This window comes from Pseudonaja textilis, chromosome 7 (genome assembly GCF_049901715.1).
Source record: "Pseudonaja textilis isolate UNSWEBS1 chromosome 7, rPseTex1.2, whole genome shotgun sequence".
In the NCBI taxonomy this organism is placed as follows: Eukaryota; Metazoa; Chordata; class Lepidosauria; order Squamata; family Elapidae; genus Pseudonaja; species Pseudonaja textilis.
Window position 1 is genome coordinate 52,399,358 of NC_141996.1, and position 21,386 is coordinate 52,420,743.

General features: G+C 36.1%; 1 protein-coding gene across 1 annotated transcript in view; it reads right to left on the reverse strand.

The window, feature by feature from the left end:
• KCNJ6 (potassium inwardly rectifying channel subfamily J member 6) overlaps window positions 1-21,386 on the reverse strand; it is a 118,187-nt gene that overhangs the window by 15,455 nt on the left and 81,346 nt on the right. Inside the window, exon 2 of the mRNA XM_026700472.2 lies at window positions 2,321-3,241. Coding sequence (XP_026556257.1) covers window positions 2,321-3,218 — 898 coding nt within the window. The 5' untranslated portion in view covers window positions 3,219-3,241. The remainder of the gene's footprint in view (window positions 1-2,320; window positions 3,242-21,386) is intronic.

Consider the following 21,386-nt stretch of genomic DNA (forward strand, 5'->3'; position numbering starts at 1 on the left):
ATTGCTTGGGAAATCAGCTGGTAAATGGAAATTATAGAGATTAGTTCTAAATTCCAACACAGATATTTAAAATTCTACACTTCCAGATTCTTAGATTTGATGCTGAGAAAGAATTTAGAGTCTTCAGGGGTTGTTGCTAGGCCTGAGCTCCTTAAGAGCTCCTTAATTATGCCAATCATGTAAAGAAATATACTGAAAAGCAAACATTTGGATTATACTCTACTATCCTATTTTGAGATGTTTTATTTGCAGCTAGATGCATCATGCCAGAAATTTATTTGGAATTGTACTTATTCAGGAACTAGTACTTGTCTATAGAGTGTTAGAATTAAATATAAATATAAATAATATAGCTATGGTTGGTTATATAGAGTATCTTGTAATTTATTTCAGTACATTTGCCTATCAGTGTGAACTAACGTTGTGGAATTCCTATTGTAATGTAATGTATTGTAACGTTATATTATAATGGAATAAATAATTCTTTCCAAACCACATTTACCATAATCATTGCTATTTCTCTGCTGCAGACATTATTATATTTTACAGTTTTTATTTCCTGCCAGCAATTTTAAAGCAACACCTCTTTTCAACAAGGCTGCTTTTCTGGTTATACGCCTTCTCTTGATCTGTTTACTTATGGTGCTTGTGGCTGCCTTTCTTTTTCCTGTAAATGCACCAGATTACTCCCAACATTTTCCTGTGGTCCCTTTTTATGAATTTGATGAAATGAACTTCTGCATTTCCAAAACCTATTCATGTTTTTTATTAGAAAGAGCAGTTTGTAGTAATTCCACACATGACTTCCGCTTTGCAGTGTCTTTTAGATGCACGTCTAGACTGACAGCTCTCAATCATTTGGGTCACTTTCTAGCTTACTGATATAGGCATTTCTCTGACACAATCCATAGATTCCACTACCAGCTTTGAGGCTGAAGTCTATTCACTTCTTCCTAAGCATGACATATGTGAATCTCAAAAAACTATTATCTCATTACTTTGCCTTAAAGCATGGCATGTTTTGGCTGTAGTAATGTGAGTTTATTGTTGTTGCTGTTAGCTGCGAAGTCGTGTCCGATCCGTTGCGACCCCATGGGCAACGTTCCTCCAGGCCTTTGTGTCCCCTACCATCCCCCAGAATCCATTTAAGCTCACGCCGACTGCTTCAGTGACTCCATTCCAGCCACCTCATTCTCTGCCGTCCCCTTCTTCTTCTTTTGCCCTCAATCATTCCCAGTATTAGTCTCTCCTCCAGTGAGTCCTTCATTCTCATTGGGTGGCCAAAGTACAAGTTTATAGTTACATCATATTTTGTCATTTAAAAGTATTGTTATATATCATTCAACTGATTTATGTGATTGTTGCATCAGTGGAGGGCAAGAGACCAACAGGACCATCTTTTAAATGACTCCCTTAACCTGAGACCAGCAGAGAGAGTAGGGCAATCTGTTTTCTGGCTCTGCCTCCAAACGTCAACCCATACAGACGAGATCAAGACATCACACAAATAGAGACCACATCTGTGCAAGAGAGACTCACACAGCAATATGTATATACAATTTGTCTTCTATTAAATCAGTCTATGAAGCCTGACACTAACTAGTAGCTGCTATCCATTGGTGTATAATCCAATTGGCAATAGTTTTCAAAGAGTTCATGAATCATTGTAAAACTGTCCGAAATGTTTCACTTTTCACATAGTGGAAACTGAATCTGAGGTCTTGAGTTCAGGATTACATGGGTTCTACTATGGGAGAGAAAAATTAGCACCTAATTAAGCCTGGAAAATTTCTGAAAATGTGAAACTAGTTTGAGAAGACATTAAACTAAAAGCAATAATGTAATTTCTGCAAATTGCCTTAGGTTGGCACTTGAATCTTTCTTGGGCCTTATGCTACTAGTAAATGTATCTCATCTCTTTTTCCAGGTAGGAGTAAGATCAGTAAACATAACAACTGAAGGTTTCTAAAATGTGATGACACTGGGGAAGCTCATTTTTGGTCCCACCTTTGTTCTGTAAAGCATTCCCATGTAACAGTGATAGGAGAATTATAGGAAAACTATAACCACAAAGAATATCTGTCTTATTACCCTATTTGAGAATGTCACAGCACCATCATTGTTTTGCTTTATTTTATTCCATTCATCTCTTTTGCACCATTGGACTGCATGGATATACATTAGATAATTTTGAATAGTTAAACTTCAGGTGAGTGTAAATAAATTGCAAGTGTTTTACATTTTAACTTTTTTTAACAATAAAATGCCTCTTAAAAAAAGAAAGTCAATGTATGTAAAATATGAGAATAAAAAGTGTTACCTGTTGCTTCCACCATTCCTTCTAGGATCACAACTATTTCTAATTCTTCTTTGGATAACTGAGTTTTGGAAATCTCCCAGAAAGGACTCTGTTGGTTTATTTCATGGCTGATGATCAGTGGTGAAACCAAAAACAGTCGATCGTCCCCAGTATAATAACCTACATTGATATCTGTTTGATTGAGAGGTATAAATTCCCCCTCCTTTGTCTGTTTTGATTTGATCAGCTTGGCTCGTATTGATGCTTCCACAATGTGTGAATTTCTGAGATCCCCAACTCGAAACATCAAACACAGCTTTCCATCCCGCATAGAAATTACAGCATTGGTAGAAAACACCAGAGTTTCTGCTCTCTTCTTGGGCTGTGATATTTTTACAAACATGCAGCCAACCATGAAAGCATTCACAATAGACCCTAAAACAGACTGGACTAAAAGCAGGATAATTCCTTCAGGACATTTGTCTGTGATAACCCGATAACCATACCCAATTGTAGTTTCTGTCTCTATAGAGAATAAAAAGGCTGAGACAAATCCATTGAGGTTACTAACGCACGGTGTCCATTTCTTATCTCCTATGTGTTCCATGTCTCCTCGAATGTAAGCAATTAGCCACCAGATGAATCCAAAGAACAACCAAGTCACAGTATAAACTAAGACAAATATCAAAAGGTTGAATCTCCACTTGAGGTCGACCAAGGTGGTGAAGATATCAGTCAAATAGCGATAAGTCTCTCTCACATTTCCATGGTGGACGTTGCATTTTCCATCTTTCCTAACATACCTCTGGATTTTTCTTTTGGCACCCTCTTTGCTTAAATGCTTTGGCAGATCTTCTCTGGCCTGTTTGGGCAACTTGGGTGGATGAATTGTAACAGGGCTTTCCACGTCCTGCTCCATTGAGTCTCCTTCCAGCACATTAGCTATTATTAAAAAAAAAAAGAGGAAATAAATAGGGATGGTGGCAATGCAAATAAGATTTGCAAGATCAGTTACAAGAAGCTTCTGAAATATTTTTGAACACCACTAGAAAATTAGTGGAACTTACCATTTGTTACTAATAGAAAGAACAGGTATTATCTGTATTATTTTAAATAATTTCTTACTTTTACTTTGTATAAATAGGATGATTTAATGTTCATAAAAACTGTTTAAGTTACAATTATATGCAAATTTTATTAAGCGGGAGTCTGGGTAGCATACAGAACTGTCTTTCCCAAATTGCTCAGAATTTTGAAATGGATTAGCTTTATAAATGGCAATTAATTAAATGCCATCAAGATGACTTCTAAGCACCACACCACTCTGATCTTTTTGAAATAGCAACTGCCATTATTGTAACAAGATATTTTAGGAACTTAAAGGTCAGAAGAACAGAAGCAAAGGTTGGAAGTCCTTTACTATTAGAATGTTCAGAAGCAAAATGTAAGCTGATGATTTAAAACCAAAATCTATTGCATTTATATGCTGCCATATTTGATAAACTCTTATGCTAGCAGTAAGATAATAAAAAAAAGTTTCTTCCAACATATAAATAACAAGAAAAAAAATCAAGGAAACAGTCGGTCCACTAAAAAGAGAAGACAGCAAGGAAGTAAAACAGGCAACAGAGAGAAAGCAGACCTGCTTAACTCATTCTTTGCATCCATCTTCACACAAAAAGAAACTATAGCTCAACCCACCAAAAACATAACTGTAAAAGACATCTTCAAAAAAGGGAAAAAAACAGACCCAGGAAACTATAGACCAATCAGCCTAACATCAATACCCGGGAAGATAATAAAAAAGATAAGATAATAAAAAATAATAAAAAAACAGATCTGCCAACATCTAGAAACAAGTAAAGTAATAACCAGCAGTCAGCATGGGTTTGTTAAAAACAGATCATGCCAAACCAATTTATTTCATTCTTCAACACAGTGACTAAATTAGTAGACCAGCAAAATACTGTGGACATAATATATTTAGATTTCAGCAAGGCATTCAATAAAGTAGACTACAACCTACTTCTTAGTAAGCTAGAAAAAAGTGGAATAGATAGCACCACCACTAGATGGACTTGCAACTGGCTGGCAAACTGTACTCAACGAGTAGTCCTTAATGGGTCTAAGTCTACATGGAGGGCAGTAAGCAGTGGGGTGCCACAAGGTTCCATCTTAGTCCCAGTACTCTTCAATATCTTCATTAACAACTTAGATGAGGGAATAGAAGGGGAACTTACCAAATTTGCAGATGATACTAAGCTGGCAGGAATAGCTAACACCCAAGAAGATAGGCTCAAGATTCAGATGGATCTTGACAGACTAGGACACTGGGCCATATATAACAAAATGAAATTCAATGTAGAGAAAAGTAAAGTCCTACACTTAGGCAAGAAAAACCAAAGTACATACATAAAACAAACCAATCAGCTATAAATATTAAATAGTAATAGCCTTTGGTTGCTAAGCAAGACATTTGTTAAGTGAGTTTTGCCCCATTTTATGTTGTTGGCCACAGTTATTAAGTGAATCACCACAGTTGATAAATTAGTAACCTGGTTGTTAACCTGGCTTCCCCATTGACTTTGCTTGTCAGAAAGTTGTAAAAGGTGATCATGTCACCCCAAGGCAATGCAACCATTATAAATATGTACCAGTTGCCAAGCATCCAAATTTTGGTCATGTAACCATGGGGTCTTCCAACTTTAAATAGAAAATATCTACAGTAAAAATCATCCATAGTAACCTAAAACAAAGAACAAAATTATGAATGAAACTCTTGCTAGAAATTAAAGCAACAGTTTTGATCAAGATGACCATCAACCACCAAAGGCCTTCTGCGAATGCTTCATTTCATATTATAGATCAGTGTTGATATACCAGCCTCTGTTCTTTTATTTCTAATTCTGGATGTTTTTCTTTTCAGAAAGATCAAGAAAAATGATTAACTACATACATATATCATATATACTCATCAGAGATAAGCTAGCCTTGAGTTTTTAACCGAAATATTATGAAAATGTGCTATGCACAAATAAGCCACTCCTAGAAAAAAGTCATGTTTTAATATTCCCAGTTGGTTCATCTGTGAATAAAACCTGGATGATCAATTTTTCATGATGTTTTGATAAATAATTCAGGTCAGATTATCCATGAATAGGCTTATCCACAAGTATATATGTGATGTTCAGGTGCTTTAAAAGGTACTACCATATACAGTGGATAAGTCCATCCTTGGATAAGCCAAACACATTTTTTGAGTGCATTTTGGCACCTAAAATTCTTGATTATTCATGAGTATATACAGCATATGGATATTGCCACTTTCTTCATAAATACTTTCCTCATGGGCATTCGCACAATCATACCTATTCAAAAATTCTAGGCCTGGAAGAAGGGGAAATATGCATATTGGTTGTGTTTTCTTCACTACACAAATTCCATAGTCCCAAGCCTAATAATCACATGTGTTGATATTCAACACTTCTGGGTAACTCAATAATGCATTGAATAGATAGGAACATTCTCAATCAACTTTTGAGACTTTGAGATGATGATGATGATGGTTTTGCATGCACAATCATGATTCATCACATAAGCAATTTTTGTGACGTACAAATAACTCTAATTTTGCAGCAAATTATTGTCAGGACAGAATGTGGATGTTTCCATTAGGAAACTCACCGTATCGTGATGCCGTCACATTCCCCCTACTTCATGGAGCTGGGATGGGTGTGGCCTGCGCATGATGCATCTGGCCCATGGGCTGCCAGTTTGATACCCCTGCATTAGGACTATTCAAGTTTTAAAGGCATGTTTTAATGATATCTCAAGTGAAGCACACTTCAAAGTTGTCTTGGGAAAGGCACACCCTACCTTCTCCTTCTAAAGAATGAAATAAAGCTGCTATGTTGTGTTGTGTTTCTTCTGCAGCCTTCTCTCCATGAGCTACTGGAGTTGCTGGAGGAGATCTCTGACGTGATGCTGAGTGCTTCACTGAGATGAACAGTGTTACCTCAGGCAAACTTAGTAGCCTTGGAAAGCTTTGTTTCTGTGTGTGGTATACTGATCTGACAGATGCCTGAATGTTGTTATTCTTTTGTAACTGTATATTGTAATGCTATGGTTAACCTTGCTTCAATTTCTATATAAAGAGACTTCCTCATTCTTCCAAAAAGATATGCTATAAATTTTCAGTTGCTCTCAGATTTTTTTTCAGCTGTTATACATAAACCTGCTTAGCAACAGATGTTTCACTCAAGTAGGGGATGTAAAACTTCAGTATGCAATGATTTGGATAGCATCAATCAACACCTGAGTATTTCATGAGGGACTATTCAGCTGGGGCAGCTGCTTGTAGACTGTTACATGAAGCAAATCGTTCTATGTAAATCATATTTGGTGACGCAACTTGGATTACTTTATATTGCACAATAAAATGTGAAAACAAGGGAGCACCCTCTTGTCTCCAGATTATAAAATATTCAGGGGAAAATAGTGTAATAATCCTATTGTATAATATTTTATCATAGAAATCTTTTTACTACATTTCAGTTTAAGTAGTATTACTCCAGATTTATGTTAAGATAATTAGCCTTGAGAATTCTTTGTGAAATGTATATCCCACCTTTCTGCTAAGCTCTCACGGTAATATATACTGTCTTGTATACACTACACTTCCTCCTATTCCCCCTACCCCAATTCTCTAAGACAATATAGGGTGTTCTGCAAAAGAGAGAGTGACTAGCCTGCAATCATACAGTGAAACTCTATGGCTAAGGGTAGACTAGAACATGGGTCTCCCTACTTCTAAAAAAAAGGGCTCCTCAAACTTGGCAACTTTAAGACTTGTGGACTTCAACTCTCAGAATTCTGGGAGTTGAAGTCCACAAGTCTTAACGTTCCCAAGTTTGGAGACCTCTGTTCTAAAATAACACTTTAACTATTCTACTGTACTGTGACTATTGCATATTAAACTAACAAAATTAACCTAAACAATCCTTCACATAAAACATAAATTATGTATGCTACTTATTTTTTTCTAGCAAAAACATATTTTAACAATAACACTCTGTGGTTCCTCATGTTCTGCTTGTTCTGCAATTCAGCCTAATACCACATTCATTCCATTGTAGAACAGATTATACCATCATGAAGGTTTCCTAATATTTAGTGAAAAATCTCCTTTCTTTCAAATTAAACACATTGTTTGGGTGATTCTTCAGAACAATTGAAAATAAATTTGCTTCATCTATGAGACAGTGTTTCTATACTTGAAAGTGGTAATCATACCATTCATGCTTCAAGCTTAATTTATCTATCCTTCTCAAATTATTCTCACAGGATTTGGGCTGTTATAAATCTACTATTCACTTGAATTAAACCAATCAGACAGCCCTATTTCTAAGCATCTCATTTCAGCAAGCAATCAGAACATAATCAATATATTGGGGTTTTTTTCTTTAGATTTTGACAATAATATAAAATTATATTAAACTCATACATAATGAATGCATGACATTTATATCAATTGATTGTCAAGGCAACTATTATGGCTTCACCTTTCAGTAGTTTATATATTTACTTTAGAAGAAAGTGTCCCTATATATTTTACTTACTCATTTGAAGTTTTTGTTATTAATTTGTCATTTAGCCAGTTAATAGTTGGAAGAAGTGGGTTTTTTTAGGTACATGCCAACTTTATTACCTAACAATAGATATACTTTATAATAGATTCACAATTTTAGATGTACAGAAGTTTGTCCATCACTTGGTGTGAAATTCACTTTTACGTGATAGTTATGCTTAAATATTTAACCTATAATTATTTTAAATTATAATTGTCCTAAACAATGCATACCCAAGCCCAGGAGTGCTGTGTAACTTACCAATGAGTTGTCTCACTAAAATTAGCAGTGAACTAACTGTATAATGAAAACCTTGGGATTCTCATTTCCCATTTAATCTAATTTAGGAGAATGAGTAAACATTGTTCAATTTTAGTCATTATAATGTTTTGCTAATCAAAGCCATCTTCAGTCATTGAATATTGTGCATAACAGAGTTTGCCAATTGTGGGAAACTTAAGAAGTGTGAACTTCAATTCCCAGAATTCCTCAGCCAGCATGGGAGGCTGGAGAATTCTGGGAATTGAAATCCACATTTTAAAATGTCCAAGGTTGGGAAGGTGCATAAAATAATAAAGCACAGGGCTTTTTCTCTGATGTTTCCTGCTCCATGCTCCGTTTCTGTGATGAAGAGCATTTTTGTTTCATCTGTGCATGCAGCTGTATATGTATTTACAGAGCAAGAAATTTGAGTGTTCTAATCTAGGAAAGCTGTGCACACAAAACACTGGGGGATGGGGATCCTATTTAGTAGACTTAGGGTGTGATCTTTTTGGACTGTAAGTTATTGCATTCAGTTAAAACAATGATTTCCTGTAATGATTTCTAGGGACAATGTTGTCTACTGTTGTTAAAAGAATGACTGAGCTGCACAGCTACAAATACCATTTTTCTTGATGTGTGTTCAGTTTGCTACTGTGTTGCGTATATATTTTGCAATGTTTTCTGTACATTGAAAGTATGGCAGAACATGAGTTCCTACTTTCTATAAATTGATATTTATATTATATTATTGGAAGGAATGTAAACGGAGTATTGAACATCCCAGCAGATATCCAAATAAGTATCTGCAAATCATACTTCTGGGAGAAAAGCTAGCAGTTTCATAGCTATAGAACTCTACGTTTTCTGTTGTTTGCATACACATTTTACACCGTAGAATCTCTAATGATGACGGGGAAACAGAAGGCATGCTGTTATCCTCAGCAGTCATTGGTTATTTCTTCAGCCAACTACAAAAAGCTATCAGCTAATCTCCCTACTGAGAATGCTGCCAGCATATTTTCAATTCCAAGGAAAGCCATTCACAGAAATTGCAAAGTCAAGAATCACTGGCTTGGAAAGCAATCAGAGACGTCATTCGACTGAACCCTTAGTTACATAGTGCAACAACACTTAGATCATGCTCTGTCCTTTAGGAACCTTTAAAAATGCAAGTGAGCCACTCATGTTCCTAGAGCTTCTCTAGGAAAATCCTTTGTGGTGGGAAGTAATTCAGGCAGAAGACAGAATTCACCTGCTTCCTATCTCAAAGGTCTTTTAAAAGAGAAGCTTTTGTGCATAGGAATTCAAGACTATAGCATGTAGCTCTTCCTTTTCCCGAGAGCATTTTTTTTCAATATCTGTTTCCCTAATTTAAAAAAAAAATGTATTTCAAAGAGGACACCACAAAGCTGGAAAATGTCTTGCCAAATGACCATCAGCTTGCCAAACTAGAAAAATTAGTATGTTTGGGAGATTTATTTTAAGGGAAAAGGTAATTGAGACACATTACTTTTTCTAAAATTATATCTGGCAAAGAGGCAATTGCAACAAGAGATCGTTCTTCCTCCATTATCCCCAACCTAGGAAGTTCAAGAGATATTAAAGGAAGTTCCTAAAGATAAGTATGTAATTTTGGGAATCATTAAAGGGATTTGACTGGCGCATGAAATAAAGACAGCCATTTATGTAAATATATTTAAACAGTCTTAGAAGGATAGTATGATTGGTTACTAGTTAAGTGATCAGGTACACATCCTCTTTTGTGTTTTTCCATAGCATCTGCTTGGCCAGGGAGAAACGGCTGGATTGTCAGTGTTGATCTGATCCAGTGTAGTGTCATTATATGTCATTGTCTAGAACTGAAAGACTTGTATTCCCAATAACATTTGAAACCCCCAGCAATGCAAGCCGCCCATTATTTGATTTGAATGATTGTTGAGATAAGCATTATTGTGCCCTGTCAGACACCAAAGGAGATGCTGTTAACCACAGGCAAGCAACCCTCCACCCTCTATACATTACAGTTCCATCATACCTTGCTACTAATCCAATTTTATCATCAAGACTGGAATAACAATGACATGGTTTTGCATCGATATATTGTCCAGACACGGTGTAAAAATAAATCATAGATGCAAACTCTTCTTTAATAAAAGTGAAAACAACTACACATTATAATGAACAGTGTTTGTAGTGTCACTGGAGATATTGTTTGAACTAGAGTACGCAGAAAAACACTGGATAAGAGGATCTTACATCTGCCTTCCATAGCTGGGAACAGAGATAGAATTGCAATGTTGTGTAGCCTTCCTTTTTTTAAAAAAATATTATTTTTATTATTCATCACACAGTCAGCCAAATGTTCAGATTGGGTTTGGCATTTTTGGTCTGCCTATTGAGTCCTTACAAATGACCTGGGATAGGCAGACCTGGATCTTTGACTATGTTACAGATATTATCGCAGGATGGAAGTTGTTCCAAGTAAAGCCGCCTTCTGCAATTGACGGGTGGCAAATTGTCAATGCCAATGGTATTCAAGTAGTGCTCCAGTTGTTTTGAGATTGCATCCAAGGTATTACTATTGTAGTACTACCCTTGCTTGCCTTTGCCACAGTCATTCTATTTCTATTTGTAAGTCTTTATTTTGTTATCTTCTTCAGTTCATTCTCTTCTATTCTGCTGTCTTCAGGCACTGCCACATCCTCTATCCAGACTTTTTTGTCTTTCTTTTCGACAACTGTTAAGTCTGGGGTGTTATGTGGCAGGCGCCTGTCTCTGAATTCTAAAGTCCCAGAACAATTTAACTTCTTCATTTTCTATGTCTTTCTCTATTTTATGGCCCACCAGTTCTTGCTTGCAGGCAAATGATATTTCTTGCAGATTTTCCAATGCACCATTGTTGCTACCTTGGCATGCCACTATTTATTGTTAGTCTGTGTGATCTTCTTGTAGCAGTTTACCAGGTGGTCTACTGTTTGTTCAGGTTCTTTGCATAGGCAACATTTATTGTCTGTTGCTGTCTTTTCAATTCTGGCTTTGTATGCATTTGTCCTTAAGCCTTGGTCTTGTGCAGCCAAAATTAGTTCCTTGGTCTCTTTCTTTAACTTTCCTACTCTTAGCCATTGCCAGGTCTTGTTATTATCTGCTTTCCCTACTATTTTTTTAATGTACGGGCCATATAATGCTTTGTCTTCCCATGCCTCCATTCTGTTCTTCATTTGGTCTTTCTTGTAGGCCAGTTTGGTCTCTCTAATAGTCACCAAACCTTCCTGGTGTACTCACTTCAGCACATCGTCTTCATTATCCTCCAGATATTCTTCCAAAGCCCTTTTTTCTTCTTCAACCATCTGATGTACTTGCAACATTCCACACCCACATTTTTGCCTTGGTAGGTAGAGTCTGACAATGTCACTGCAAGAATGAAGGACATGGTTTATTGTCATTATTTTTCTGGTCTTCCTATCCATTCCTTTTAGTTCTGTTTGAGTCCAGTCCACTATTCCTACTAATGGCTGGAATTGCCCAGGTGTTGATTGCTTTCAATGCCTCCATTGAGTTTGGACTAAGATCTTCTTCACTCTATTGATGTATTCATCTCTAATCTTTTTCTTGACTTCAGTATGCTTGATGTTGTCAGCTTGAAAGATACCCAAATATTTGTAGTGATTATCTTCATCCAGACTCTTAAAGTTATTTTCATGAAGCATCTTGATTCCTTCACTTTTCACTATTTTTCCTTCTTTGATAGTGAGTGTGACACATTTGTCCAATCCAAACTCCATTGCAATATCTTGGCTATATTTACAGACACCGTTGAGCAGCAATTCTGTTTCAGATGAAGTTTTTCCATACAGCTTCAGATCGTTCATGTACAGGAAGTGGGATAGTTTGGTAGATGTTTCTGATGTTTGATAGCCATGGCCTGAGTTATTCAGTATTGTTGACAGACAAAAAAGTGCAATGACAATTAAAGTGGTGATAGTGAATCTCCTTGAAATATTCCTCTCTTGATATTAACCACTCCCAGCCTCTCATCATTGACCTGCAACTGTGTCTTCCATGCCTTTTTGTAGTCAATCCATGCTATGTTCAGATTGGTCTTTCTTCTCTTGCAGGTTTTCAAAATGATTGTCAGTTAGGAGTTAATCTATTATTCCTCGGCTATTGGGGCAGTTTCCTTTCTGCTCAGGTGCAAAGAGATTGTTTTCAATTAGATGCTATTGGACTGCATCAGCTATTACATCTCCAAATTTTAACAATTTGAAAGTTGTTGGTAAGCAGGTAATTGGTCTGTAATTGCCTGGTGATGATGATGATGATTAGCTATGAGAGCTTTGAAGGTTTTCCTTGGGATGAGGTTCAGGATTATAGTGGAATGAAAGAATTCTAGGGCCCCAGTGTTATTTAAATTCTATATAATATATATATTGCACGTGGGTAGACAAATCAGCATGCATTAGCTTTTCTAAAAATACTTTGCTTTTGCTGAATTGGATTAAGTTTTTCACATATGTTCTTCCAATATGAAAGAACTGACTGACCCAGTATATTTTAGCATCATTCTAATTTTATCCTGATTCATGATCTTTTCAAAGTATATCTCTTAAAACACATCCAGTTCACAGCAGGACTACATGCTTTAATTTTTTAAAAAAGTTTTATAAATTTGATATAGAAAGGACTAATTGTATTATTTTTTAAAATGTATATACTTTGTTCAGAGAGAACCATGCAGAAAAATGTATATTATATTTTAAGAAAAGGTCTACTTGGTTCCCTGACCCAAGCCAAAGATAAATGTTTTTCCAAATAAAAAAATGAAATCTATACCTCATATTTGATTTTTTATTTGATTTTTTTAGACAAATGCTGAACTAAGTAATATGCTAGAAAAAGCAGACTTCCTGGAATAGTTTGATTATACTATAGGATCCTGATTCACAATTCTGACATATTGTTTTTGCTGTAGATTAAACATTAGCCTAATATTCTCTTGGTACTTTCTATGCGATAGGAAATATTCCTTTTCTTTTTTTTTAAAGACATAATTCAGATATTGAATCCTCCAATAGGATCAATAAAACTACTGACAGATTATGAAATATGAACTAGCTAGAGCCATCTGTTTGCAGAAATTTGTTCTTCTACATGACTGTTAAAAGAACAAGAGCTTTGTCTTCTTTTACTGCCAGACATCCTAATAAGAATTAAAATAATTATTTCATGCATAAATATCTTAAACTGTAATAAGATATACATTTATAAATAAAATACCAAAAGAATAAGTTAAAATAGTTCTGTACATCCAATGTACAGAATGTACAATGTACTTTTCATTGACTGATAACCTTATCTCTTAATAATGCAGGAGCTAAAAGCTCTCAGGCTAATACTGATGCTAAAAATGTGGCAGAACACAAGACTATGAAAATGGAGCAGATGGTGCATTCTCAACAGAATAATGTTCAGCATATCTTGGTTTCTTCCATATATTTACTGTTGTTATCTGCTGCTCATAAATATATAGCTCCATGTTTAAGTTCTGCAAGCAACATCTGGCAAGCCATTAATTTATCAGCTGACTGTTAAATTTCCATTAGCTAAAACTGATTTCAGCATTACATGGTTGACCTAGTATTGAGCAATCAAACTCTCTGTCTCATTCATATTGAAATTTCAGACAAGTTCCATTGAAGTAAGCTAAATGAGCACCTATTGGCTTCTAACCTGTGTGATTGACATAATATTGCTACATTTGATTATTTGCCATCTATTATTTGTTATGTTTTTATTCCAGGGCCTTCATAATTTATTTATATATTTCAAGTTATTATCACTTTTTTTTTCCCAGAAGGGAGTTTTGTGGTTCATATAGCTGGATTCCAGCAGTTTCAGATGATTCCACTGTTATCTTGATTCAGTTCATAAAAAACATTTTGCTCAGACTTCAAAATGCAGCAGTGCAGAGGCAGCAGATAGAGAAATGGTGAGTCATTGCAAAAATATGGTGGATGCCTCACTCTGGAGCATCAAAGTCCTGAGATTCAGAACTCTACTACCATTTTGTAAGTCCCCAAAGACCTGGATTTTCATCAGGTACGGGATTGGGAGGCTAAATGACCCATCGCTGTGAGTTTGCAGCTTTTATGGCCTGACAAAGCTGACTTTGCCTATGTCTATATCAGTGGTGGTATTCTATTGGTTTGGCCCAGTTCTGGCGAGCCAGTAGTAGCGATGAGCAGTGGAGACCGAAACGGTTCTCTCCACCGCTCTGCTGTTGGGCCCAACCGCCCACCTGGGCTCCATACTCACCTTTATCCACTGAATTTGAAGTGCAGCTGCTTTACGCGGCACAGAAGAGTGCTGTGCGGCAGCTGCTGAAGCGACTGAGATCATGCAGGCTTACAGGAGGTGAATTAGAACGCCTCTGCGCCTGTGCAAACACCCCTGCGCCTTCACCTTTGGTGTGCACGTGCACGCAAAGTGTGTGCACGTGCACAAAGCACGCCCACCAAGCCACACCCACCGAACCGGTGGCAAAAATATTTGAATCCCACCACTGGCCTCTATCTACCACTATAGTATTAATTATAGTTTTTGCTTGATTATAGTTTTATATTTGCTAGACAGAATCACAAGTGCAAAATGGGTGGTTATATAAATTGATGTAATAAATGAACAAATGAATAAGGTATTCCTATTTTTTTCCAGCCAATTGCTTCCCTCCTAAGACAGCACTAGATTATCTGATGCATCCCACATGTAGCAGAAGAGTAGTGGTATACAGTGACACTAGTTATATTATACTCATTTCTCTAAAGACTGTCATCAAGGTGTTAGTTTGAATTTTAATAATCAAATCCTTATTTGAATTTTCTTCAGAAATGATCAGTTGTGATGTTATTAGTGGCAAACAGAGGTTGCTGTGCTGTGAAGCTTCTTTATGTGAGGAAAAGTCAGTCTGTGTCAATGAAAGTGTTAACACCCTCTAAAGGCCCACTTACAATTCTTCATGCTGCTGTAGTGTGTGGACTCAGGTGGGTGTTGTATTCTAAACAATACATGTAGAAAGAGACATTCCAGAAATTGGATGCCAAACTATTATTATATAGCAGTAGAAATAGGCTAATAGCTGACTGGAGTCTAAGAACCAGAAGGTAAATTAAATTAAGAGTTCTCATCAATAAGAATGTGAATTGCACACAACACCTATCAAACTGCAGTGACCCTACTAGTGGTTTATGTATCACTTGTTTTCTTCCATGATAGGATACTTTGCTTGACCGCAGTGAAGTTTCTCCCAAAGGCATGCTTTTGATAAAAAGTCAAGACATAACTGATATGCATCAGCTGCATACTCTGTTTTGACAAGAACGGCTTCTATAATGGTGAAGTGGCAGCTGCCATTTGGAAGCCACAGTGCAATGAAGTGCCATTTTAAATAGCAGATTTGTTGCAGATTGCAATATACTGAATAAGCATCAGAAATAAATCAATGCAGATTCTAAAACAGATGGTAACATGAAACTGACCACCTGAGCCAAATTTGAAGTGATGCAAAATAGCGACATGGAACACCCTAAATCTTTCCGCCAAGCATGTTGGTGTTCCCTCTATGAATGGAAGATTTCTATCCTCTGTACAGAAAAACAGAAATTTGGTCTTGGAGGATTTCTATGGAATTAAGGATTTGGAAAGAGAATAGCGAAATTTTATTTTTTTCAATGCCTTTAGTTTCTTTTGATTAGTGTTTCTTATCCCTTGGTCTGTGCTTTGCATACATTCACTTTGCTCTAAAAGGATCTATATATATGTATGTAGAGTGATTGGGTTTGTTTTCAGAGGGGATTTGAAGAAGTTCTGTCTAATAAGGAGTCTTTTGAGGGCAGGTTTAATAAGAATAAAAGGACTTCAAGTTTTCATTGATGACATGTAAATTTGAATAAATCAGAGAGACAGTGTCTAGGTTAATTAAACATTGATTTGCCTTGAGGTCAGCTGGGAAAAGACTATTATCAGGAAAAAGGGCACATAGTTATTTCAAAATCTTGTTGGCTGTTTTATGATATGGGTTTCTTGCAATGAAAGAAAAGATGGAGCATCTCAACTATTTGCAGCTTCTGACTTGTCTCTGGAGCCATCTCTGCTTGTATCAAGGGTTCAAATTGATTTACTCAAGTAGTTAAATCATTGGTAAACATTATTGTTCAATAAACATGCTTAAAATTATACTGGATGTCCCTCACATAACTTCTAATGTTTTATTTTGATCAGGGTTAGAGTCTCCTTTGGGCTTGAATAAAAATCTGCCAACTTAAATTCTGGCTGAAACAAGTCTTTGGGGGAATTTTCCTGATCCATCTTACCTTGCTACATAGCTTCAGCTCTACCTTAAGGAGATAAATTAACAATGACTTGGTGAATTGTGATCTTTCCTTGACACTTTCTGCCCTTAGTCTGAATAAAACTCCGGCTGAATTGAAACAGAGAATTGGAGCCTTAAATATTTAAATTGAAAGAATTTCCAAATTGGCAGCTGGTAGTCACAAATGTCCTCTAACTATAAACCATAAAATGTTCAAGTCCATACTCAACTGTAAGGGGAAAAAGAAACAAAGATCCATATTCTTATTCTGGAATTTCTATTATATTTTTACTGTGGTAATTCAGATTTTGGACTGGAAATGTTCAGTTCATTATTTTGAATCTTGTTTGATTTTCAAAATGTGGGCAAATTACATATCTTTCAGGGGTGGAAAAAGGACCACTTATCTCCCTGAAATGAAGAAATATAGTTAAAGCTAAAGAACCAGTCACCATTGAGATATGTTTCCTTAATTAAATAGAGAAGCAGAATGACTCTAGGCTGGCAAAAAAGAAGTAGGAGCAGAAGCAACTTCCAATTTCTTGGCAACCTTCCCATTTGGGAAGCTGGCAGAGTGTGTCAAAATTAACCCTTTTCCTTGGCTGACATGTGGAACGACCTGCTACTTTGCTTGGGGGAGAGAAACAAAAAGAGCTACAGACTGTCAGGAAAACTGCATCCCTGCTCACCATTCTGGCATGTCCCCAAAGGGAGAGCATGCAGATGTATGGCAAGGCAAGACCATAGGGATGCATTTGGTTGTGGGAAGCCAGCAGGGAACATCAACAACCATGATGAAGCTCACACTTCCTGCAGGCTTCCCCACTGACTTGTGGGAAGTTGGCAGAGAGTGTTGGAATTGAAGATCACAAAATCGAGGCTGCGTATTGCAGTGCTGAAGCAGCAGCATTGTTGCTCTACTAGTGCAAATTCTGTTATGAACCACATTCAACGACAGATTCAGAGAGGATTTTACTTGCAAAATAATTATGCTACCACCAGCTGCATAAAGTGATCTGCTAGTTCTTATATGAGGATGCATAATAGCACCTGCTAGCAGAAAACTAGCAACGTAGCAGCTTATTCTGCAAATATTGTATGGACTTCTTTAGGGCCTTTACACCATGCTTGTAAGGGAGAGAAGGAGTAAACTAAATGTGTTTTCTCTCACTAGGGATACTTGATTAGTCTTTTATAATTCTGATGTGATGTAAATGGAGGTGATTTGCAGCTTCCAGTGCAATGTGCAGGCCAGACATTAATTAGCTGATGGATTTCACACTTCCTTGATTTTTGCTCAAAAATATATTTACTTATGTTTTAAAATATGCAATTTGGGGTAAATTATATTCTTGATATTGTATGCATATTTTGCCTATTTACTGTACACAATATATATTTAAATATGTATCTTTCATTCGCCCTTTAATATGAAAACGAAATAGAACAAACTTATAAATGAGCACATGAAAATGAGCACAAACTGAAATCTGTCTGCTCTTAGATATTTCATAAGTGAAATATGCCTAATCTATCAGAATTTTACTTTTATGGCTTGGAAGGTTTTTTTCTGCTTTAAATGACAGCAACAGTCAGTTTACTTTCAGTCTGCCAGTTCTCTGATACACATTCTGGAGTAGATGAGAGGTTTGTGTTTATTTACTGCAGTACTAAACTCATCCACAACCCTTGGTAACCAGCTTTGTGTTTTAATGAATAAGTCAAACAGTGAGGAGTTCTTCCATCTCTGTTACATGCATCCTTAATCATAGACAGAAGAAAACTGCTTGCAGAAAAAAATACTAAAAGAAAACAGAAACTGGCCTTCAATTTGGATTTAAATAAACAGCTCTTTTCAATATTTGGTATACAGTCATAATGTTATACCAAATATATTTATATTCTTTAATAACAAAGTTCAAAATAAACTCCATTATTATTGAACTAAAAACAGCTATAAGATAGAAAAGACCAGAAACAAGTTGACTCCTTTTGGAGACCTGGTGTACAAGATGGCAAGCTAGAGTCCATATGCTCGTTTCCACATATACTATATTTTATAAACTAGTTGTACATCAGCAATTCTCAGTAATACTAATTTTTCTCATGCTTGGAGATTATATGATGCTGGAGAACTAACAACGGGACTAGCAGAGCTTTTACCACAGCAAGTTAACATTAACAAATCCTAAAAACAACTAGAACAGAAGAATGTAAACATATCTGAATTGAGGTCATCTATTATTATTATTTTTGCCTGTTGACTATGCTTAAAATTAGTTTGGGAAATTGAGAGAGTTTGATTCAAACTATGAAGGTTTGTATGGCACCTCATTGATGTTATTAAAATAATTGCACTCAAGAAGTTTAGTTGATGATAAGGGGAAAAAGTCTTCAATAATATCTGGCTTTCTCTGCTTTTCACTGGAATTACTAATCTTCACTTCACTGTCGTGACTAAAGTATTATTGTATTATTATTGTAACTGTTTATCTCATAGGTAATTGAACTAGTAAGTGATTGGCATTTGTCAAGACTTTAGTCTACAAATCTTTCCTTTGCTAAACATTTTAATCCTAAAATAGATTTACTGTGATATTTATGCACTAAATACTTCACCACTCTGGGATTAATCTTAATATAATATTCTTTCAAGTTTCAGCTCAAGGGATCCCAAATTTATCTCTAGTATCAGTCAGCTATAACTACTGTCTCTGGCCTGCTCCTGTGTAAATCTCATAATTGCACATAACTGCAATTGCAAACATAATTTTTTGAATAGTAGCTTCAGTTCTTCTCGGCTGGTATTTCCAACATGGAGTGCTCCAAATGGGTATGGGCTTCTTCAACATATAGCCAACACAACTAAGGAACTAAGCTGAAAAATTATGAGAATTTGTTCAATAGACCTGGAAACAGAAGGCCAGCAATGAAAGTCTTAGCTCATAGACGTAGACAGAGAAAGACTTTGATTCCTTTGTTCAACATCAAATTTAATGATTAATATCTCCTGACAAACATGTTGGAGCTTATTAATGTGGCTTTTTGAACACCATTTTGAAATATTTTAAACACAATGTTAAAATAAGTTTATTTTAACTTAAGAAAATGTATATATTTCTAGTTCTATATTTCCTGGAAACTAAGTGCTAGGATAGCTATCTAGGAAGATATCTTTATTTTTGAACTGGGCAGTTTGGACTAAAAAACAAGAAAACTGTTATTACATCCCCATTGTGAAATTGGTAGATTATATCTGTCCTGCAGAAATGGAAGCAGAATTTACTTCAAGTCACAGAAACTATCAAAGAAGAAAAGCATGCATTGCCTGATTACATAAAAGACAGCCCAAAACAAGCATTGTTGTAAGTTAAAAAATGGAACATGCTAATGGAACATGCAGGAAACAAAACATGAATATCAAAATAACCAGGGGTGGGATTCTATCTTTTTAACAACCGGTTCTGTGGGTGTGGCTTAGTTGGTGGGCATGGCTTAGTGGTAATGTGACTGGCTGGGTGTGGCCAGCTCAACATCACTCACATCGAGGCATGCATCTCCTCACCTGGCCTCTTGTGACTGTGGGGATGCTGCAATAGTTGTAAGTGTGAAAAATGGTCATAAGTCACTTTTTTCAGTGCCATTGTAACTTTGAATGGTCACTCCACACAAGCAAAGTACCAGCTAAGGAGGGGGAAGAAAAACTCCAAAGAAGTTCCTGAGACAGGAAGTCTAATCCTGCCAAGAATGTAATAAGGGTTAACAGAGAGGCAGTTTCTGTAAGCAACACCAGAATGTTTGCTTCCTGCCTTCCTTACAAGATTAGGCCAGTAATTTCTTCTAACATCCAGTTCTCTGTACTGCTTAGAATGTTAACAACTGGTTCTAGCGAATAGGTACGAACCTGTAGAATCCCACCCCTGAAAATAACATAATAAAAACAAGAACAGGATGTTGGCAAGGAAAAGCGTTACATGGTCAGTTTCTATAAAAGATTGAGGAGAAAGTGAATAAAGACAAAACCTAGCAAATGATTACAATAGGAACATTTAAAAAGGAAATTGAAGAGCAAGCTATTCAAAATAATGTAATCAAGGCCAGAATTTTAAAAAATCAACAATAGATCATATACACAGCTCATGCAAGAAGACTGTGCAAACTGATTGCAAACAACATAATACATTCACCAAAATGATTCAATTTTTACTTCGGTAAAACTTATTGTCCGCCAATAATGAAAAATTGGTGGGAACGTAGAGTTGAATAAGTATTAAAAAGAATAAGCAGGTTAGAATATTTAGGAGATTTCTAAATACAAACTGATAATGTCTTGGTGCACAACACACCAGATTTAACTGGGCTTGAAAAGAAGAAAGTATGGATAATTCATGTGGTAATACCAGGGGATAGTGGAATAGAAAATAAAGTGCTGGAAAAGATCACAAAGTATCAAGATCTGAAAACTGAAATTGAAAGATTAATAAATCAATCAGTTGTGGCTCTCCCAGTAGTTATTGGCACACTGGATGCCATATCAGATAATCTTGGATGGCATTTGGAAATGATTCGCACTTCACTGATCTCTATCAATTACAAAAGGCCACATTAAGTGTATACTGTGCCGGCACATAATAACATCTTTAGTTCTTGTGAAGAACTCAATGAATATGAAGGCCAACACCAGCTAAAGCACAGGCAGCTCACGTTGTGCATGTAATAATACAAAGTAAAAGCTTAAAAGATTTAATATTTAGTTGCTTTGATCACTCAGCACCATAACTATGACCTTTCTCGCATTCCCCGCCCCAGATAGGACACTATGCTAGTAAAA